The sequence below is a fragment of the Ipomoea nil genome, unplaced genomic scaffold (genome assembly GCF_001879475.1).
Source record: "Ipomoea nil cultivar Tokyo-kokei standard unplaced genomic scaffold, Asagao_1.1 scaffold2848, whole genome shotgun sequence".
NCBI lineage: Eukaryota > Viridiplantae > Streptophyta > Magnoliopsida > Solanales > Convolvulaceae > Ipomoea > Ipomoea nil.
The window spans coordinates 686,538-711,310 of NW_017619276.1; the positions used below are offsets into that span (position 1 = coordinate 686,538).

The following is a 24,773-nucleotide window of genomic DNA, read 5'->3' on the forward strand; positions in this document are numbered from 1 at the left end:
CTTGCTTGTATATATTACATATACATAGTGCCCATGCATACACATAACACATTTATTATCACTTTGCATGCCGCCGCACCATTTAATGCTTCCACTTTAATTTCATCACTTTGCATGTGTGTGTACGTGCATAATATATAATGTACGCATAATATATGTAGCATGTGGATGCGTATAATACGCACTGCACGTAGCGAGGATTTTCTTGGACATCTCCGTGGCAAATTTTCTTGAGCCTTAGTATTAGAATTTTGTCTTCCCACGCTTCATAAGGCAAACTGTTGAACTTGCCCCTTGATTGTTAATGCAACTTCATATATCAAGAACTGTTTTTCAATAATGGTGGTGTTATCCAAGAGTCGACCGTGTTGACGCCAAAAGATGACGATAGCTTGAACAAGGCGGAGATGAGCTTGGAGGCATGTAACGATGGCATGCCTAGCTTTAGGCTTTTTGTAGATCGATGTTCTTTTTCGAACAAGGCGGAGATGAGCTTGGAGGCATGGAACGACGGCATGCCTAGCTTTAGGCTTTTTGTAGATCGATGTTCTTTTCGGTAGCTTCTCCTTTTGGTTGCAAGACTTTTTTGTTTTTTCTGTTGCCGAACTAATAATCGAATGTTTCTCATCTGCGTGCTGGTCTTTTAGCAATAATTCGCCCGACTTTGCTTTGACCTGTTGAAAGATTGTCTTGATACACCACTCTTGCAACATGAATCGGATTTGTTTCTGTTATGACTGAACTTAGATAGTTTGATTTCTAAGCTGCCTACGTACTCCTATGAAGGAGATCAAGTCAAACGTAGTTCAACTGATTTTGTTTTTATAGAGTAGAGCCGTTCACAGTTTAGACTCATGCGGGCCAGGAGCGTCTATGATTTGGGCCCACCCATAGACAAAGCGAGATGCATTAGCAGTTTAACCACGTGCTGCATTTTTGGTGGATCAATCATTCATCACATCTTCATGACTTGTGTTGACACCCAAGTTTAAGGGTGGTAAAGCTTTAGGAACCTTCCATTAATTGGACCGATCTTCAAACCATCTTCACTAATTAGCTTATAAGCCTCGCCTGTGTAAACTTCCAAAATCACGTAGGGACCATCCCACCTTGAAGTGAACTTGTGGCCAGTTTTTCTCGTGACAATGATGGGCCTGCGAACAGCTAGGACTTTGTCCCCAATTTGAAAGGAACGGGTCCTAACCCTTTTGTTAAAAGCTTTAGACATGCGAGCTTGATAGCACTCCAAGCTTTGTTGCGCTTGCAGCCGTTTCTCATCCAAGGCTTCTAGCTCGGCCAAGCGTAGTTTAGCATTTTCTTCATCGGTAAGACCCTCCTGTATGGCCAACCTCAAGGAAGGTATTTGGCGCTCTAGAGGCAAGACCGCTTCTACACCATACACCAAAGAGTATGGAGTGCTTTGAGTAGGTGTGCGGTATGTGGTTCTATACGCCCACAAAGCTTCTTCCATTCTGTCATGCCAGTCTCTTTTCGATTTTGAGACCACTTTCTTCAACAAATTGCATAGGGTCTTGTTAAAAGCTTCAGCAAGCCCATTTGCAGCTGCATAGTAAGCTGATGAGTTTCGCTGCTTAAAGTCAAAAAGCTTGCAGATCTTGTCCATCAGCTTGTTGTCAAAGGGCTTCCCGTTATCTGTTAAGATATATCGCGGGATGCCAAATCGATAGACGATGTGGACACGGAGAAAGTCTGCAACATTTTCTTTCTTCACCTCCTTCAATGCCACGGCTTCCGCCCACTTTGAAAAGTAATCGGTGGCAGCTAGTATGTAGGCATGCCCTGCAGATGACTTAGGCGTAATTGGGCCAACCACATCAAGTCCCCAAGCATCAAATGGCCAAGATGCAACTGTTGGGTGCAGAGGTTCTGGTGGTTGATGGATAAAGTTTGCATGATATTGACAAGCTTGGCACCTTCGAGCATAGTCTATGCAATCCTTCACCATTGTAGGCCAATAATATCCCATTCGCTTAATGTGGAAATGTAACTTGGGACCGGATTGATGTGCGCCGCAAACCCCAGAATGAGCTTCTTGCATAGCTTGTAAAGCTTCCTCTTCCCCTAGACATCGGAGAAATATTCCATCAAAGGAACGACGATACAATGTCTCTTTATAGTAGATGAAGCGAGGAGTTCGACGCTTTATATCCACCCTTCTACGGGGATTTTCAGGTAACTTTCCATCAGTGAGGTAGTCAATTAACGGTTGCCTCCAGTCGTCTTTGCCTATATCATACACTGAGGCAGTAGGGAGTTCAACGGTTTCATCAACTGAGCCGTCTTCGTTAAAGATTGGTGGAACCACCCACCTTTGACATACTTGTATTCGGGCTGCAGGATGAGCAATAGTTGAAGCCAATGCGGCTAAGGCGTCAGCTTGCTTGTTTTCTTTCCTCGGTACATGTTCAATTGTGACGTCCCCCAACCATTGCATGAGTATCTTGGCATGGTTGTTATATGGGACTAACTCCGCCTTTTTCACTTCATATAGACCCAACACTTGGTTTATGATCAACTTTGAATCTCCATAAATGTTAATTCTTAGTTGCTTCATGTCAGCCGCTATTTCGAGCCCAAGTATCAATGCTTGATACTCAGCAACGTTGTTTGAACATTGCTCGGTCAAGGTGAATGAATATGGCAACACCTCGCCTTCTGGAGTGACGAAGACAACTCCAGCACCTGCCCCTTCTCTATGCGAAGCTCCATCAAAGTACATCTTCCATGGGGGTAGGACTTCAATGATAAGCACATCTTCATCTGGCAAATCGTCAGACAACTCCCATTCAGCAGGTATTGGGTGGTCTGCTAGGAAATCGGCCAAGGCTTGCCCCTTGACAGACTTTTGCGGCACATATACAATTTCGAACTGTTGAAACAATAAGTACCACCTTGCGAGGCGGTCGGAGAGAACGACCTTCGCCATAACATATTTCACCGGGTTCGCTTTGGAAACAAGCCGGATTGTATGAGCCTCAAAGTAGTGCTTAAGTTTTTTGATAGAGAACACAAGTGCCAAACATAGCTTTTCAATTGGGGAGTACTTTAACTCGTTCGGGGTCATCATTCTGCTGAGATAGTAGAGAGCATTCTCCTTCCCTTTGTCATTTTCCTGAGCAAGCAAGGCGCCTACAGAACAATCCTAGGCGGAGATATAAAGGATCAGCGGGCGACCGTGAACGGGAGCAGTTAACACAGGCGGCTTCATCAAGTATGACTTGATACTCTCAAATGCGTTCTTGCATGCCTCATCCCATATGAATGGAATGCCCTTTTTCATCAATCGACTAAAAGGTTGACATCTTCCCGCTAGGTTTGATATGAACCTTCGGATGTAAGCCAACTTCCCTTGTAAGCTTTTAAGCTCATGAAGGTTTCTCGGCTCAGGCATCTTTATTATGGCATCAATTTTTGCTTGCTCGATCTCGATGCCCCTGTGTCGAACAGTAAACCCGAGGAACTTTCCAGCAGCAACCCCAAAAGCACATTTCAGGGGGTTCATTTTCAGTTGAAACTTCCGTAGGCGGTCGAAGACTTGCCTTAAATGCACCAAGTGATTTGTGCGCAATTTCGACTTCACAACCAGGTCGTCTACGTAGCATTCGACCATTTTATGGAGCATATCATCAAATATTGTCTGCATAGCCCTTTGGTATGTAGCACCTGCATTTTTCAAACCAAAGGGCATCACTTTATAGCAGTAGATGCCTTTTGGCGTTCGGAATGCAGTTAAGTCTTCATCTTCCGGCGCCATGCGGATTTGATTGTAACCGGAGGAACCATCCATGAATGACAGGATCTCATGCCCAGTCACGGCATCTATCATTAACTCCGTGATAGGAAGCGGGAAGTCGTCTTTCGGGCATGCCACATTGAGGTCCCGAAAATCTACGCAGACGCGGATCTGGCCGTTCTTCTTGCGCACAGGCACAATACTGGATATCCAGGTTGGATATTTAACTTCACGAATGAAGCCAGCCTCAATAAGCTTATTAACTTCTGTTTCAATCGAGGGAATGAGCTCGGGGCGGAAGCGTCGTTGAGCTTGCTTAACCGGGCGACACCCCTTCTTCACCGCTAAGCGGTGCACAGCTACCTTTGGGTCTAACCCTGGCATCTCCTTGTATGTCCATGCAAAGACATCAATATATTCTTTCAGCAATGTGACATAGATTTCTTCGTCTTCATCAGATAGGAGTGCGCTAATGAAGATAGGACGAGGATTTTCAGGCGTTCCTAGATCAACTTCTTTTAATTCGTCCACCGCGGCTCGTACCCCTTCTTCTAACTCATGGGGTGCATCTTCTGCATCTTCCCCCTCAATCGGGGTCTCATCACACAAAGTGATATGGAACGACGATGCCACCTCTCCCTGAGTGGTTGGTGGTACGTCATCACTTGAGCCTACGCTTTCCTCATTTTCCTCTTTATGTACTCGAGTGTGTACAATGGTCTTCGGTTGGACTTTCAATACTTCACCGCATGTAACATGAATATATGTTTCTCGTCTCATACGAGAAGGAATCATGCTTCTAAGCCTTTTGGGAGGTTCCACTTCAACAGGAACATCGGCACTGTCTTTAATAACTTGGACAGCTCCAAGTCGATCATGCATTGACTTTCTCTTTAGGGCTTTAGGACTTGACCCCAGTCTATCAAAGACTGAGCGTCGAGAGTCCGCCTTACCGATTCGGTCGAAGACTGACTTCCTTTTGTCTTGCCCATTATCATTGGTAGGAGTGAGGTTTGGGTCATACTCGCTTCCCTCCGTGGAGATACAATTACTTGCAGCCTTGTTTATAAGAATTAGCACTGGTTTAGGGGGAACATAGCCCAACCCTTTGCGCGTTTGAGGTTCTTGGTGACTTGCCTTGCCTTTACCACCGGCTTCTGGGATAAGCTTTCCCAGCTTCTGTGGCTCGTTGGGGTTATAGCCAGCCTTGGCTAGAAGCTTATAAGCGTTAGGGTCGAAACCCTCGGTACGTTTGGCGGGGAATATTTGGCCCACTTTATCACCACATTTCTCTTCAGATGATTTTGCTGCATTTGTTTTGAGTGTATCAATCCTTGCAAGCGGGAAGATGAGTTTTGTGTTGTGTTGATCTCCCTCTACAACTTGTTTTCCCTTTGACTTTGATTGGGAAGGTGGATCGTCATTGCTTTCCTCAATATCTTCAACAATAACTTTCCTTTTAATGTAGAACTTTGCATCCGCAAAGTAAGACTCAGCCTCTGTGAAAGGGCTTTCATCGGCGACAACCTTTTCAACTATGTCGTTCCTTTCAAACATAAGGCATTGATGCCAAGACGAGGGTACCACCCCATTTTCATGTATCCACGGCCTTCCAAGTAACAAGTTATAAGATGTCCTCGCATCTATGACATGGCAGAGGACACCTGAACTTAGGCTCCCAATTCTTAAGTCAAGTCTGATGATGCCGATTGCTCTTTGCCCTCCCTGGTTGAAACCTTGTATCATTAGACGACTTTGGGCAAGCTCATCTGTAGATATACCAAGGTCCTTCACAGCTCGGAGGGATAGGATGTTGACAGCTAAGCCTTGATCAACCATAATTCTTTTGAGTTTTTGCCCACGGGTGTAGCCTTCAACAAACAATGGGCGATTGTGTGGCGTGCCTCCAAGTAACAAGTCTTCATCCTTGAAGGTAATTTCCGTGGAGTAGGAAGTAGCCTTATGCATTAGCACTTCCTCATCCTCGATATGTTTAGGAGATGAACATTCACCTCCATCTTCTAGCTTGTCATTTGTATTTAAGCAAGAGCTAGAAGTGCCTGTCCCTTGCAGATCAAATCCCTTTGGCATATATTGAGCCAAAGGAATTGGTGCACGTGGCTGTTTGACATGGCCCTTCGTCTTTGATTTGCGGGCATGGGTACTTTTTGAGGTTTTCTCAACCCAACTTTTCACTATGTGCTTTTGATGCTTCACAGGCTCGAATTTCTTCTTTCTATGAGTGACAATCACCCATTTACCTTCGGATGCGTTATCATTCCGCTGCGGTTCTGAACTTTGACCGACAGCGTGCTTAACAATGAAGGGGAGTGGACGCTTCCGTTGTTTCCCATCTTCCTTTTCAGTACACAGCGGAGCGAACCGTCCGGGTGTAATCGAGATTTGATTTGAGCTCGCTTTGGCATCGGCAAGCTCAATTTTCCCATCCCTGCCCAGTGCCATGACTTTATCTTTGAAGATAAAACACTTCTCAATCGGATGACCAAGAAGACGATGATACTTGCAATAGTGTGGATCATCCACCCTTGAAGCTTCCTCAGGACGTTTCATTTCTGGCAGCTCAATGAGTCTAAGTTTGAGTAGCTCATCAAACATGGGAGATACATCGGAATCCATGAAAGGATAAGTCTTCTCCTGCCTTTCTTCAATTGTTAGCCTTCTACCACCCCTTGACGGGCCAGAAAATGGTCTTGGCCTAGGCCTTTCAGTTGCCTTAGTGAAGACTGTCATAGGAGTAGCCTTCACATTCATCACTTCTTTCTTTTCCTGCTTTGGAAAAGGTTTGTTCCACTTTTTAACTTCTTGTTTTCCAGGTGCATTGGAGGAGCTAGGCAAGTTCAATATATTGAGCCCTCCGCTGGCTTCGATGCTCAATTCCATGTCGTGAGCACGACTGGATAACTCCTCAAAGGACTTTGGCTTAATCCCTTGTAGGATATAGGAGAGTTCAAAGTGCATTCCTTGGATGCACATCTCAATTGCAGAACTTTGAGATATTCTTTCTTTGCAATTCAGGCATAGTTCCCTCCACCTTTCGATGTAGGTACCGGCGCGTTCACCCTTCCATTGGCGAGTAGTGGTGAGTTCCAAGAAGCTGACTGTTCTCCTTGTGCTATAGAAACGAGTTAAGAACTCACGTTCCATATCATGCCAGCTATCAATGCAGCCGGGTGCAAGGTCAGTGTACCAATCAAACGCAGTTCCCTTTAACGAACGGACAAACTGCTTTACCAACAGATCGCCATAAGTCCCTGCATCATTGCATGTCTCCACAAAGTGGGCAATGTGCTGTCGGGGATTTCCTTTGCCATCGAATTGCTGGAACTTAGGAGGTTGATAGCCGTAGGGCATTTTCAACTCCTCGATTCTTTGTGTGTAGGGCTTAGCATAGGAATATGAAGGTTGGCCTCCATCCAACTTGCCTTTGATGGCCCCCATTATGTAGTCCTTCAACTGATCCACCGGTATCATGCCTTCGGTAACTGGAATAGTTTTCTCAGTTGCAGGTAAGTGGGAAGCAGCTTCTCCTACCACATGGCTAACATGAGGTGGTGGTGATTGCTGACCAACCTCTTCTTTCCCTTCAGGTTGCTTTCCTGGAGCACGGCTTCCTTGCTCCTCCATGATACTTCCTACCCTATTATCGAGGGTGTTAAGCCGTTTCTCTTGATTTTGGAGAGTGACAGCCATTCCTTCCAGAGACTTAGCAATTCTAGCTAATTGCTCCTCCATAGACTCCGTGTTTGTCGCCATGGCAGGCATGACATTGTAGACATGCGACCACTCAGGTGCAGCCTTCCATAATGAATGTGGCGGAGTTACGGGGGAAGTGCTCCCGCTACTAGCATTCCCTTGCATAGAAGTTGGACTACCACCATCGGTAGCTCCCTTGAGAGAGGGTGGACTTCCAGCAAAAGAAATTGCCTTTGAGGCAGCAGGGGCCTTGTCGAGCCTTCGAACCACACGTCGTGCCATGGACTGAGGTTCAGGCACTTGGACCCCCAAATCCTTTGCGCGGTTCCTTGTCAGCGGACCTTGCGTTTTCTGGGTTGTGCCAGGGCTAGCTACAGGCGTAGACTTGGACTTGGTAGCTTGGGCATAGGTCCTCCTGAACATGGGATTGTTCGATGCCATTTGATGCGCATGTAGAGGTATAGTAGTAGAGAGATGAGAGGCAGAGCTGTCCCACTAGGCGTGCCAAAATATGTAAACGCGAAAAACTTGAATTGTATATATTCAAAATTCAAAGTATCGGTTACAAGTAGTATCAAGTATATATCAAACGGGAAGGGGTACAATCTCTGTATATGAGAAGTCCTCTGATTCTCTACTAGAAGTATGCCTATTAGATGTGTGCCAAATTTGGAATATGCCAAATTGGAAGTGTGCCGAGTTCAGAGTATGCTGAACTTGAAGTAGTTCTTTGTTGGAAGTATGCCGAATCCGGAATATGCCGAATTGGAAGTGTGCCTAGTTCAAAGTATATTGAACTGGAAGTATGCCAAGTTCGGGAGTATGCCGAACTGGAAGTATGCCGAGTTCGGGAGTATGCCGAACTGGAAGTATGCCGAGTTCGGGAGTATGCCGAACTGGAAGTAGTTCCTTGCTGAAGGGCCTCCGGAGTTATGTAGCTTGTTCTTCAATGAAGGGCTAATATGCAGCTTGATCTTCAAAGAAGGGCTTCCGGTGTTCAAGTGGCGTATTCCTCAGCGCAATATATGCAGTATATATATAACTGCGGGCGTGTTCCAGACGATATCCCGGCGAGATTTCGGCAGAGCTTCGATATGCAGATTTTCAGAGCTCCAATTCTTGAAAATGAAACCACTATTTATAGTGGTGAGGGTGAGAGAAAATCTCCAACCAACTCTTAATTCCTTATTTAATTTAATTTCTTTAATTAAATTAAGGAATGTATCGGGACACCATTGTGTCCAGGTTCATGATTTCATTAAATTTTCAAATAATATCAAATATCCAAATTCCTCAAAATTATATAATCCACATATAATTTTAGTGGGCTAAGACCAAGTCAAACCCGCTATATGCAACCCAATTAATCCAAGCAGCCTAGTCCGATTTAATTAAATATTCTACCAACTTAGGCCAAACAATCCAACATTCAATTACATTTAATTAAGTAATTAAACCAATTAATTATTTAATGGGCCATTTAATTAACCCAATTAAATAAATATTAGTCCAATTAACTTAATTAAAGTAATTAATTTAAGAATTAAATATCCATCACGGTCCAACAATATTATTCAAATTTTCAATGCTTACAGAAACTTCCAAGTGTCGTGCTGTGTATCTAAACTCCTGCATTGGTGGAAATCCCAGATGTTGTGACAATTTGTGATTGTAGGTGGTCTTTTTTGTTTCTTTTTTTACTACGGGAAATGTATTCCCCGGGGAGATGGGAGAGAATTGGCGCGGTGATAAGAGGTGAAGTACATTTTGCGCGCATGACGAATGTGATCATACTAGTACTAATATACCGGATCCCATCAGAACTCCGAAGTTCAATGTTAAACGTGCTTGGACGAGAGTAGTACTAGGATGGGTGACTCTTTAAGAAGTCCTCGTGTTGCATCTTCAACCTTCTACGGACAATGTGTTCCCCGGAGAGAATTGGCGCGGTGAGAAAGGGTCAAAATTTGTAAAAATTGAAATAGAATGACAATGACTAGATCTAAACTCTAAAATGATAAATGCCAAAAAGTGTTTATTTTTCCTCCTGCTTTGACAACATAAAAAGGAACATCATAATCATAATTTAAAATTGAAGCATATATTTTCCCTCCTGTTTTGACAACATAAAAATTAAAGGAACATCACAAAAACCAAACACTTTCCGTTGATTTCAAAAATATCAAACCAAACACTTTCCGTTGATTTCAAAAATATCTACTATACTAATAACCGCAAATTATGCCCTGGACCAGTGTCTACAATGCACTGTGGACATGAGTCTAAAACGACGTCGTTTTCAGGGAAAATGCGTCATTCCAGTTAAAAATAAAAATTTTGATTTTGTCTCGCCGTTAACGGCGTTATTCATTTGTGCCATTATGAATGTACAGTTATGAGATTATGAATGTACAGTTATGGAATTATGAATGTACAGTTACGGAATTATGATTGTAAGTTATAAAATTATGAACACAGAGCTCTGACATTATGAACTTACAATTATGAACAGTTAATGATAAAATTATGAACATAGAGCTCTAAAATTGTGAACATGGAGCTTCGAAAATTATGATTTTACAATTATTGAATTATGAATGTACAGTTACGAAATTATGAATGTACAATTATGCAATTATGAATGTACAGTTATGGAATTATGACCACAGGGCTCTGACATTATGAACTTACAATATGAACATATAGTGATAAAATTATGAACATAGAGCTCTAAAATTGTGAACATAGAGCTTCGAAAATTATGAAGTTACAGTTATTGAATTATGAATGTACAGTTACGGAATTATGAATGTACAGTTATGGAAGTATGAATGTACAGTTATGGAATTATGAACATAGAGTTCTGACATTATGAACTTACAATTATGAACATATACTTTTATAACGAAACGGTCTGAGATTATAATAATAATAAAAAAAAAAAAGGTGAAAGATAACAGTGCCACTAACGGCACTGTTACCCGTGTCCAGAATGCATGCTGGACACAGGTCCATAGCATAATGATGGACTAATAACAGCCCAAGAGAGTTAGGCCTATAATGGGTAGAAAAATAGCGGTCAAATTATTTAATAAAATGAATGGCTCAGATTGATCATATTTTAATTTTTCCTTGAGATTTTTTAATTTATTCTTAATGAATATGATTATCCGTTAACTTTCCGTTAAATATTATCTTTTCCGTTAATTTCTGTTAGTTCACCGTTAACTTACTCATTGAATTCAATAAGAAAGGTCTTAGGTTCGAACCACATCACAATCAAAGTTGGCATAATTAGTACTCTATTTTACTCTTATTAAATTAAAAATTAAATCATAATTTAGTAGCTACAACAAAAAATAGTACATATGCATTTCTTTAATTTAGAATTATGTGTCTACAATGCCTTTATTCAAAAAAAATTATTCATTATCAATAAATTAAATAAGAGAAATAATTTCATTAGTTATATTGTCTTTATTTTTCTCCAATATAAAAAATCTTTACATTAAAAATTCAAATTCATCAATTGATTATATTCGCTACATTGTCCCTACAATGTCTTTATTAAAAAAAAATATTCATTATCAATAAATTAATTAAGAGAAATAATTTCATTAGTTATATTGTCTTTATTTTTTCTCCAATGTAAAAATTCTTTACATTCAAATTCATCAATTGATTATATTCACGACATTGTCTATTATCTTTTTTGTGCAATATTTTTTAATTAAATATCGAAGTTATAATACAAAATAATGCTATATATTTATTTACCAAGTATTTTATGAATACAATGAAAAAATTTAAATTAATAAAACCAATTTTATTAACTACTTGAGAGATTTGTTGATAAAGAGAGTATTCAAATCACACAACAAATTGAAGTGTTTAAATTAATATTTAAAATGACCTAAGGGTATAATAATAATAATAATAATAATAATAATAACAATAATAATAATAATAATAACAATAACAATAATAATAATAATAATAATAATAATAATAATAATAATAATAATAATAATTGTTTTAATAATAAATTTTTTAAAAATATAGATGTGTTTTGGGAAAGTCATTCTAAAAAAACGTTAAGTGAAAATATTGTAAATTACAATGTTTGTATTTTCAGTGGTTTGGAACAAATTGTTGCTTCAAACTGTTGAATAACCAAAACACTTTCTTTTGCATTTTGATCTTTGGGTTATATCATATTTACCAATCGTCCAATATCTTTGGGTTACATTATAATTTTAAAATTTTAAATTTTTACTACATCTAAATTCTTTAAATTAGGAATTTATTTATCTATAATAATTTATTCAACAATAATGGTTGAACTAAATGAACACTGAGCAAAACACCTAAAGGACTGGTACCGTTGATTCATTCATTGATCTTGTATATATGTGCATTCATTAAATATATTAGAACCCTTTGCAACAAAAATACTTGGTTACTATTTAAAAAAAAAAAAGTTTAGTAACAATTATAATGAATCTCATATATTACATTGTATTCATATACTATGTATTACATATTTAAATAAACAAATTAGACATTAAATTACTTATGTTGAACTTCTCATATATAATCTTGCATTTATATACTTTCAAATATTTATTTAATTATAAACATTGGGTAGAAAAAATGATCGTCAAATTATTAAATCAAATGAATAGTTCAGATTATTCAAATTTTAATTTTTAACATTGAGTAGAAAAAATGACGGTTAGTCTAATTCTAATATTAAAGTCTAATATAGAATTATAACTACAACATTAATCAAATTTTAATATTAAAGTCTTAATAGAACTCTAACCACAAATCCTACTGCCGAAATCTTCTCAAACAATATTAGTATATATTTAATATTTTATGCTTTAATTTTTATTTGCTCTCCCTTATGTCCCGTATTTGGTTTTAACCATACCCATACAATTATTTTATTGACAATTATAATCAATCTTGACTATATTATCTTGCATTTGTAAACTTAGAATTACCAATTTAAATACGCAAATTCAACATTCAATTATCTATGCATGAACAATTCTAATATAATCTTGTTTTGATATACTTTAAAATACTTATTTAAAAAAAACATTTGGCATTATCCCAATCGCGCAATGCGCGTAAAAAACTAGTCACCACATAAACATCTTAGGTATAATTTATTTTTTTAAAACGTAAGAATGTACAAGCAGTTTTTATATGAAAAAAATAAATAAATTAAAATCATTGCATAGACAAATTTTATTTAAAATTAGAAGTATCTACAAAGGTTTTCTAGCAAACTAGATACTCTACAAGATTTCTGTACACACACACATACATATATATATATATATATATATATATATATATATACACACTAGTTGCAGGCACGCGTTTTGCGCGAAACATCATGTTCAACGATAAATTAATGTTTTTTAATTTTTAAATGGTATAATATATAAAAATTTTAATAATCAACATGATATAATTATAATTATGAACAAGATAATAACAAATTAAACATTAATAGTATATTATTATATTATTAATAAAAAAATATCGTATACATTGCATTAGACAATGATCAATTATTTAGGTCTAAAAGAGAACAATCAATTTCGTCTAAAGCTTGCAGGGGAAATGGAGGAAGAAGAACTCATCATTTTCCCAAACCTTCAATTCTCTTCAAATAGCGGGAGCACACTTTCCTTGGTCTTAATGTTGCATCATCGAACTCTAAATTTGAATCTTATAGCAACAAACATTTCTGTCTTTTTTTCAACTCCTTTACAAAGTTTTCTACCTCAGCTTCTCCTTTGATGCTGACCAATATATTAAACTTAATGCACTACTCACTTGTCTGAACCAGAACACATGGCGAGCTGTCGTAGGCTCCCAAATTAAAACCTTACAAACGTAGTAGCGGGAGTAAGGATTGATCCCACGAGGAGTAACTAGTTTAACTTTTGTGCTCAAATTAAAGGTAGGGGGTTTGGAATATATCGAGAATAAAGATAAAATAAAAGAGAATTTAAATAAATAAGAAATTTAATTGAACGAATAAAGCAATGAAAATAATAGATTGAAACACTTATAATAGAAAACCTTGGTTAGTAAAGATCCACCACCGGAATTTAACACTGATCATTGATTAATAAAGTAATTAATATGCAATTGAATATTTGTCGTGAAATTATTTCATTTCCGTTTTCCCTTAGTTGTAGGTAACTAAAGCACACGCGGTTAATTACCCCTAACTACTAAATAACCTAAGACAAGCGCTATAGATTTAATTTAATAGCAGCAATAGGAACTAGGAAAACCGAAAAACTAAATAACACAAGCACAAGTGGTTGCATTTAATTTAGGAAAATATTCTTCCTGAAATCAATTATCACTAAGCCGTCAATAATTAACCTCAGTTGCTACTGAATATTAGAATAATTTGTAGCACAACATTATCTAATATAGCAAAGAATTATATCAAATAGGTTAGAAGAATATTTAATATCCAAATGCATAAAAATTATATAATAAAACAAATAAATAATCTTACAGCATAATCAATTCCGGGGATTCAATTCACTAAACCAAGCTAAAGAAATTAGCAACGAATGGACATTGATAATAACTTTACAGAATAATCGAGAGGGGAAGAATGAACATTTTACAATAAAACACTTATACTATTTATACACTTTCTAAATTAAACCTAATGAACCTCTACCACTTATCCTCCTATTTTTGTGCCTCATGTAATAGTCTTCCCCAATACTCTCGCGCAAAATTTGGTTGATGAATAATTCTCCGCACCTGCATAATGAAGGGAAATAGTCAATTTCAATTGGTTTGCATGTATGATAAGTTTTATTTGGACTACTAAATTTATTTAAATAATATATATATATATATATATATATATATATATATATATATATATATATTATATATATATATATATAATGCATAAACATATATACTAATACGTAATACATTAGTATGTATTCTTATATATTAAATATTATATATATTAAATAAAATAATAGAACAAACTCCCCTTCTAGTTGTTCATATTATTCAAAATAGCTGGGATCTTCAAGAAGTATGTCGGCAATATATTCAACTTGAGCCCCTTCATGGTAAGGTTTAAGCCGATGGCCATTAACCTTGAATATCTTTGAAGTCTGTAAACTTTGAATCTCTATCGCCCCATAAAGAAAAATATTAGTGATAATAAATGGACCAACCCAACGAGAACGTAACTTACCTGGGAATAGCCGAAGACGTGACTGGAAGAGGAGGACTTTTTGTCCAATTGAAAATTCCTTTCTCAAAAGCATCTTGTCATGGAATGATTTTGTCTTTTCTTTGTAGATTCTTGAATTCTCGTAGGCCTCCTTGCGAATCTCCTCCAACTCAGAAAGTTGCAACTTCCGGTGTAGGCCACTTTCATCAATGTTCATATTAAAGCTCTTGACAGCCCAATAGGCTCTGTGCTCCAACTCAACGGGAAGGTGACAAGCTTTCCCAAACACAATGCGATAAGGGGACATACTAATAGGTGTTTTGTATGCGGTTCTATACGCCCACAATGCATCATTTAATCGCAAACTCCAATCCTTTCTGTTTGGGTTGACTGTTTTCTCAAGGATTGACTTCACCTCTCGGTTGGACACCTCTGCCTGCCCATTAGTCTGTGGATGGTAGGCGGTTGACACCTTATGGGTGACATGGTACTTCTTAAGCAATGCTTCGATGGTGCGATTACAAAAGTGAGTACCCTGATCACTTATTATAGCTCTTGGAATGCCAAACCTGGAAAAGATGTTAGATTTGATAAAATCTGCAACAGCTTTAGAGTCATCAGCCCTGGTAGCTCTAGCTTCTACCCACTTCGAAACATAATCAACAGCAAGTAAAATATAGACAAAACCAAAAGAGACAGGAAATGGGCCCATAAAATCAATACCCCAAACATCAAAGACCTCACAAAATAGGACCGGAGTTTGTGGCATTTCATTTCTCCGGGATAAATTACCTGACTTTTGGCAAGCATCACAACACTTGCAAAATGAGTATGAATCTTTAAATAAAGTTGGCCAATAAAACCCAGACTCCAACACTTTCCTTGCTGTTCTCTTAGCACCAAAGTGGCCGCCACAAGCATAAGAATGACAAAAGGCAAGGATTGAGGCAATTTCGCTATCAGGTACACACCGCCTTACCACTTGGTCAGCACAATGTTTCCAGAGGTACGGTTCATCCCATACATAGTACTTGGCATTACTCCTGATTTTATCTTTTTGGGCTTTAGACGAATTATGAGGAAACTTGTTGGCAACCAAAAAGTTGACTACGTTAGCATACCAAGGTAAAACCACAGTCGCAGCCAATAAGTGCTCATCAGGGAATGCTTCTTGCAGCAGAGGTTCAAGTTCAATGTGTACCAACCGACTCAAATGATCGGCCACAAGATTCTCTGACCCCTTCTTATCTTTGATCTCCACATCAAACTCACTTAAGAGGAGTATCCATCTTATCAATCTTGGTTTGACTTCCTGCTTTTTCATCAAGTAGCGAAGAGCTGCATGATCAGAATAAACGATAACTTTGGTACCAAGTAGATAGGACCTAAATTTTTCTAAAGCAAAAATAATGGCTAAAAGTTCCTTTTCTATAGTAGAATAATTTTTCTGAGCATCATTTAAAGTCCTAGAAGCATAATAAATCACATGGGACGATTTCCCGATCTTTTGGCCCAACACAGCCCCTACTGCGTGATCACTTGCATCACACATAATCTCAAATGGGTAGTTCCAGTTAGGTGGCTGAATGATCGGCGCAGACGTCAACAACTCCTTCAATTCGTCAAATGCTCCCTTACAGTCTTTGTCAAACTCAAAGGATGTCTCTTTCTGCAACAATTTGCATAAAGGTAGTGCTATTTTCGAGAAGTCTTTGATAAACCTTCGGTAAAAACCTGCATGTCCAAGAAAAGAGCGGACTTCCCGCACATTAGTAGGATACGGCAGAGACTCTATAATATCAACTTTGGCTTTATCAACCTCAATCCCACTAGATGAAATAACATGCCCCAAAACATTACCTTGATTAACCATAAAATGACATTTTTCAGAATTTAACACAAGATTACTCTCTATGCATCTTTTCAAAATAAGTGAGAGGTTATGTAAGCAGGAGTCAAAAGAGTCGCCATAAACTGTAAAATCATCCATGAAAACTTCAATCATATGCCCAACATAATCAGAAAATATGCTAACCATACACCTCTGAAAGGTACCCGGGGCATTACAGAGGCCAAACGGCATGCGTCGATATGCAAAAGTGCCGAAGGGACATGTAAAAGTCGTCTTTTCCTGGTCTTCCGGAGCGATTGGAATCTGGAAATAACCTGAATAGCCATCAAGAAAACAAAAATAAGAGCGACCGGCCAACCTTTCTAGCATTTGGTCAATAAACGGTAAAGGGAAGTGATCTTTTCTTGTAACAGCATTCAACTTCCTATAGTCTATACAAACTCGCCACCCATTTTGAATACGAGTGGGGACAAGTTCATTATTTTGATTTCTGACAACTGTAATCCATGTTTTCTTAGGAACCACTTGAGTTGGGCTAACCCATTTGCTGTCTGAAATAGGATAGATTATCCCAGCTCCAAGGAGTTTGAGGACCTCTTCCATGACTACTTCCATCATGGGCGGGTTTAGCCTTCTTTGTGGTTGACGAGATGGTTTTGCTCCTTCCTCTAGAAGAATTCGGTGCATGCAAGTGGATGGACTTATCCCTTTGATATCTGCAATTGTCCACCCAATGGCAGTTTTGTGTTCTTTTAGCACTTGGACAAGTTTTTCCTCTTCTATTGCAGAGAGTTTAGTTGAAATTATGACTGGCAATGTTTTATTTTCTCCTAAGAAAGCATATTTAAGATGGTTGGGAAGAGGCTTCAACTCAGGGATAGGTGCCTGCACGACAGATGGTAACAATTTTTTGATAGAGACAGGTAAAGCCATATAAGAAACATTATTTTGTTGGTGCAATTTAGGACAATGATTCAATGATGCAATAACTTCATGTAAATTGGCACTCAGAGAAAACTCATTATTTCCTTTTTCAAGGTGTTCACAAATAACAACTTCTAATTTATCTTCACCATTAAATTCAAAAACTTCTTCAACCAATGAATCAATAATATCAACAGAATAAGCAGAGTTATCACCCCCAGGGTATTTCATAGCATCATAAATATTGAATGTAACAACATTACCATCAAATTCCATAGTAAGTGTACCAATGTGAATATCAATTTTTGTTTTTGCAGTTTTTAAAAATGGTCTTCCTAACAGAATAGGTGCAGAATGATCATTATTTTCCATATCTAGCACATAGAAATCAGTAGGGAAGATTAAATTATTAACTTGCAACAATACATCTTCAATTACACCCTTGGGGTATGCATTAGACCTATCAGCCAACTGGATAACTACACTAGTTTCATTCAAAGGTCCAAGTTTCAAAGAAGCATACACAGAATATGGCATAACATTAATAGATGCTCCTAAGTCTAGCATGGCTTTCTCAAGTTTAGTATCGCCTATCATACAAGGAATAGTAAACATACCTGGATCCTTGCATTTTTCAGGAAGCTTGCTTTGAATTACAGCAGAAACATTCTTACCCATTAGCACTTTCTCACCTTTTTTTTTTTTTACTTTTGTGTCATTTTTGTTGTACACAACTCCTTTAAGAATTTAGCATATCTAGGAACTTGTTTTATTGCATCAAGTAATGGAATATTCACTTCACAATTTTTGAAAGTTTCATATAACTCTTCATCTTTCGTTCCTTTTATAGATTCTGACAAAGCTTGAGGGAATGGGGGAACTGGTTCATAATTCGAAAGATTGGGAGACTTACCTTGAGAATTTTCATTGTTGCTAGTTCCCTCTTTTTCTTGATTCACTGATGGGGTAGCAATCGCAGGGCCTTCAATTTCCTTACCACTCCTCAACACAATTGCACTTGCATTTTCTCTTGGATTAACCACTGTTTGAGAGGGTAGTTTTCCAGAACTCTGTGCTTCCAACCGACTAACCGTAGTTGCTAGTTGGCCCATTTGTCTTTCCAAGTTTTGAATACTAGCATTTGTTTCTTGAATACTAACCTTTGTTTCTTGACGGAATATTTGTGTTTCTTGTTGAAACTGCAAAGTGTTAGTAGCAAGAGATTTAACAATATCTTCTAGATTCATACTTGAGCTAGAGCTTTGGGTTGGTTGTTGTCTTGAAGGAAATGGTTGTCTGTACTGCTGAAAATTGGAACGATTCTGAACAAACTGGTTCCCTTGTGAGTTCCCATAGCTAAGGTTTGGGTGATCCCTCCATCCAGGATTATATGTATTGGAGAACGGATCATACTTACCTTGAGGTTGTCCAGGAAAACCTCCAGCCATGTTAACTTGTTCAATAGGTTCTTCTTGAAGAGTTGGGCAGGCATCAGTTTGATGCCCAACTACCGAGCAAATTCCACATGCTTTTACAGTTTGCATATTGCCTACTGCTAATTGACGGACAAGAGTAGTTAAACCAGAAATTTGTTGTTCAAGAGCAGAAATATTTACCTCATTCACTTGCTTAGACAGTTGGACTATTCTATTGCCAAACTGTTGAGAATTTGCAGCCATGTTTGCAATTAGAGTTCTTGCAGCGTCTGGTGTCTTGTCAACTAAAGCACCACCGCTTGCGGCATCAATCATGCTTCTATCCATTGGAAAAAGTCCTCCATAAAAGTATTGAATGAGTAATTGATCACTAATTTGATGGTGTGGGCAACTTGCACATAGTTTCTTGAAACGCTCCCAATATTCATACAGGGACTCTCCATTGTTTTGCCTTATACCACATATTTCCTTTCTAATGTTGGCCGCCCTTGAAGCTGGGAAATATTTTTCAAGGAACGTTGTCTTCAGGTTATTCCATGTGGTGATGCTCCCAGAAGGTAGATAGTATAGCCAATCCTTCGCTAAATCTTTCAACGAAAAGGGAAAGGCTCTCAACTTGATTTGTTCTTCAGTAACCCCTGTGGGTTTCATACTCGAACACACCACATGGAATTCCTTTAAGTGCTTGAGAGGATCTTCACCTGCAAGTCCATGAAAAGAAGGCAAAAGATGAATTAATCCAGATTTCAGTTCAAATTGTACATTAGCATCCAGAGCAGGAAAAGTAATGCATAAAGGTTGCTGATCCAAATTTGGAGCTCCAAGCTCTTTTAAAGTTCGATTTTGAGCCATGGGTTCCTCTTCTAAATCAGAATTGGCAGAATTGGTAGCCAGATCACTGAACTCCAATTTTCTCAAAGCTTGTTTCCTCCACCTGTGTATAGTTCTTTCAATTTCCGGATAGTACGACAAGATTTTTTTATTAGCAGATCGAGTTATAGGCATAAAAAAAGAAAAGAAAATATATTGCAGCATTTATGCAAAAGTAACGAAAGAAAAGATTTTTTTTAAAAAAAATTTTATGGGACAAATTAACGAGAAAAACAAATAAATAATTAAATAAACAAGAAAATCTCCCCGGCAACGGCGCCAAAATTTGGCGAGCTGTCGTAGGCTCCCAAATTAAAACCGTACAAACGTAGTAGCGGGAGTAAGGATCGATCCCACGAGGAGTAACTAGTTTAACTTTTGTGCTCAAATTAAAGGTAGGGGGTTTGGAATATATCGAGAATAAAGATAAAATAAAAGAGAATTTAAATAAACAAGAAATTTAATTGAACGAATAAAGCAATGAAAATAATAGATTGAAACACTTATAATAGAAAACCTTGGTTAGTAAAGATCCACCACCGGAATTTAACACTGATCATTGATTAATAAAGTAATTAATATGCAATTGAATATTTGTCGTGAAATTATTTCATTTCCGTTTTCCCTTAGTTGTAGGTAACTAAAGCACACGCGGTTTAATTACCCCTAACTACTAAATAACCTAAGACAAGCGCTATAGATTTAATTTAATAGCAGCAATAGGAACTAGGAAAACCGACAAACTAAATAACACAAGCACAAGTGGTTGCATTTAATTTAGGAAAATATTCTTCCTGAAATCAATTATCACTAAGCCGTCAATAATTAACCTCAGTTGCTACTGAATATTAGAATAATTTGTAGCACAACATTATCTAATATAGCAAAGAATTATATCAAATAGGTTAGAAGAATATTTAATACCCAAATGCATAAAAATTATATAATAAAATAAATAAATAATCTTACAGCATAATCAATTCCGGGGCTTCAATTCACTAAACCAAGCTAAAGAAATTAGCAACGAATGGACATTGATAATAACTTTACAGAATAATCGAGAGGAGAATAATGAACATTTTACAATAAAACACTTATACTATTTATACACTTTCTAAATTAAACCTAATGAACCTCTACCACTTATCCTCCTATTTTTGTGCCTCATGTAATAGTCTTCCCCAATACTCTCGCGCAAAATTTGGTTGATGAATAATTCTCCGCACCTGCATAATGAAGGGAAATAGTCAATTTCAATTGGTTTCCATGTATGATAAGTTTTATTTGGACTACTAAATTTATTTAAATAATATATATATATATATATATATATATATATATATATATATATATATATATATATATATATATATATATATATATATATATATATATATATATATATATATATATAGAGAGAGAGAGAGGAGTGATCACATGTGGTCATGTTGTTAGGTGTGGTCATATGGTCAATTATAGGCCATTAGATTACATAGATCCAATGAATCATATTAATCAAGATTTTTTCAGTATTTTCACGCACATTCTCCTACCCAGCGAACTGCAAGGGTAAACTCGTCATACAACACCGGAATAGGAGAAATCACATGTTTGTGTGTTTTATTACACTATTGGTGCATGTTGTCAACACTGTTGGTGTATTCTGGAAGCTGGCCGCTATAAATGGCCATTGTAATTACCATAACACGGGAATACACCGTTGGTGTGTTTCACTGTGGTGTGTTTTATTACACTATTGGTGTATGTTGTCAACACTGTTGGTGTATTCTGGAACCCGCCCGCTATAAATGACCACTGTAATTACCATAACACCCCACTTAGCAAAACGCGCGAAAATTCTCAGAATTACCACTACCGTTAGATTAAACTGATTCAACGACACAGATACGACCACACGACCACACCTAATAACATGACCACATATGAGCGCTTTTCTATATATATATATATATATATATATATATATATATATATATATATATATATATATATATATATATATAATGCATAAACATATATACTAATACGTAATACATTAGTATGTATTCTTATATATTAAATATTATATATATTAAATATTATATATTATATATTATGTATTATATATTATATGTTATATATAAAAAGAACTAATTATTAGATAATATTAAATAATCAATGCAAAATTATTATAAAAATGTACCTAAAATATGAGTGTAAAATATGCCTATCAACGCATGACATAGAAAATTTGATGATTCAATTGACATGCTTTCTATGAGAAATTATTCAACTATGAGAACAGACACAGGAAGTTGAATAAACTTCTTTGAATAAATGTAGGTGATTTTGAATGTAGAGGTTGAGTTGCAAGGCATAAAAATACTGTTAGAAATACATACAACTAATTTCTGATTGATCATAATATTTAGAAATAATATTAATAATAATGTCTTCCAGTGTCATAGCCAATATGTTATTGCAGGTTCGTAATCCAGTGCTGAAATTATGTATTTAAGTTTTTTTGTAGTTAAAAATATACATAAAGTTACTCTCTTAGGAGTTAAAAGATTTTTTTTTTTTTTGAATGCTATTGACTCTGATCTACTATATTGTAGTATCTGTTCAAACATACCTTTTCAACCTAATGAATCACACAGAGCCAACAACGCCTCCACTAAGTCTCGATCTCATGACCTCCCACATGGGAGAGGTCACTACAAAAAGAGGGAAAAGAATAGAAAGGAGGAAGAATAAATGTATAGGTTTGGGTTCAATTTTGGAGAGAGAAAACAAATAATAAAAAAGGAAAAATGAAGAGGAAAATGGTAACACTGTAATAGCCACGTGGAGCTGGACAAAAACAGGAAAGAAAAGAAAGAAAAAGTGGAAGGGAGAGTGAAAAGAATTTTTGTCTAGAAGAAAGAAAGAAAAAAAAAAAGTGAGCTATAGAATGGTAAAGTTGTAATTCACTTAAAAATTGAAGGCATTTGATAACAAAAATAAAACTAAATGTTAGATCAAAAAATATCAACTACATGACTTGAGATCAATGATTAATAAGGGGTACCATTTTTAAGGCGCAATTGGCAACTCCCAAATATATATATAAATGTGAGTGTGGTTTGTACTCAATGTGCGTGAGTATTGTGCTTAATGTGCCAGAGATTTGCACTTAATGTGCGTGTGTGTGTAATGTTAATGTGCGTGAGTTTTGTACTTAAGGTGTGTGAGTCTTGAGCCTAAGGTGCATGAGTTGTGTGCTTAATGTGCGTGAGTATGATCTTCATCCACTACTGTGAAAATTATGCGCATCCACTGCTGCATTTTGTCTTGTTTTTAAATCAGAACATCCATATGTGCGTTTACATATATCCATCCATTCACACAATCAGAAAAGCTTCACCCACCTTCTCTTTCTGTTATGCTTCCATGTTGAGTGCTGATCTCTGTTAATTTCGATAGTTTATGAGGGGAAAAAAAAAAAAAAAAAGCTACAAGGCATTATGGAGCAGACCTGAGCAGCTGATATTAATGCTTTTTGTCAATCAAGTTTTAGAAAGGCAACCTGTGCGTGCATAAATGAGTTAACATCCTTAAAATTTGAAGTTGATAGTTCAATATATAGCTTTTAATTCTGAACTCAAGTCACGCACATTAAGCACAAACTTCACGTATATTAAGCACAATACTCAGGCACATTAAGTACAAAACTCACGCACATTAAGTACAAATCTCAGGCACATTAAGCACGCGACTCACGCACATTAAGTATATAACTCACGCACATTAATCTACCGCACAACCGCACGGGAAGCCACAAATGCACATGATCCCTTCCCTATATATATATATATATATATATATATATATATATATATATATATATATATATATATATATATGAAAAATATTTAATGCACTATTACACCTTCACACCAATCTCAGATCAAGTCGTAGGAGTAGCATGGAAAAAACTAGCCTTTAGATTCCAACCAAAGCCGCCGGTGTACACCGAAGAAACAGAGGAAAATCGATTGATTTCCGACACATCATTGTTCAGTTCGGTAAGTGTACAAATTTAGTACACATTAGAACCTTGTTCGCCTAATTTATTTTGTTTGAAATTAATTAGATTTTAACTAGACTAAAAAAACTCTTTGGACTATTTCCTATCATATAGTTTGATTTTGAATAGCTATCATTTATTGGTGGTTTTAGGGGTGTGCAAATTTCGGAGAATTTTCAGTTAACCGATCGAACCGACAAAGTTCGGTTAACCGTTTTTAACTGAATTTTTCGGTTCGGTTAATGGTTAAAGAAATTTCAAAATTTCGATTAACGGTTAATTCGGTTCGAAAAGTCGGTTAACCGAGTTAACCGAACGGTTAACCGAAGTTTTTAATATATATATATATATATATATATATATATATATATATATAGTAATTGTGTAATACTAATATAAATATATAATGGACTATGGATGTTTAGACTTTGGATTTTTTATTGAAGATTTGAAGTTAGGGATGAATTTATTATGATATGTATTTTATTTTAATTAGATTTATTATTTTAGGTGATTTTTAAGATTTTAAATTTTAGCTTTAAAAAGCTCGGTTAATCGGTTAACCGACCGATTAACCAAAAAAAAATCGGTTAGATTAATTCGGTAACACAAACTTCGGTTCAGTTAACGGTTAAAGGTTTAAAAAGTTCGGTTAACCGATTAAACACCCCTAGGTGGTTTAAAGAATAGGAAGTCAGCAGAGCGTGTAATATGAGGCTTTCAAATCAAATGTGTAGCTATGGTTCATTGAAGATTATGGGATGCTATTATTATGGATCACTTGGGTGGATTAATTATTATTATAAAAAGAAGTCATCCCATTATGGAAAGCTACACATTTTGAGTATTGCTAAATCGAGAGAAAGGAAATTCTACACAAAGCTATTATATTAATTTGCTTTCATTAT

The 24,773-nt window shown here is 36.8% G+C and overlaps 1 protein-coding gene across 1 annotated transcript; it reads right to left on the minus strand.

Annotated features, from left to right (window-relative positions):
- Window positions 1-14,541: 14,541 nt before the first annotated feature.
- On the minus strand, window positions 14,542-20,964 carry LOC109160489. Its single transcript, XM_019308775.1, has 7 exons — window positions 20,931-20,964; window positions 18,404-18,532; window positions 18,108-18,136; window positions 16,647-17,451; window positions 15,664-16,544; window positions 14,736-15,531; window positions 14,542-14,669 (listed from the first exon to the last, which is right to left on the minus strand). The coding sequence occupies exons 1-7, from the start codon at window positions 20,962-20,964 to the stop codon at window positions 14,542-14,544; spliced, it is 2,802 nt and encodes a 933-aa protein (XP_019164320.1).
- Window positions 20,965-24,773: the final 3,809 nt, after the last annotated feature.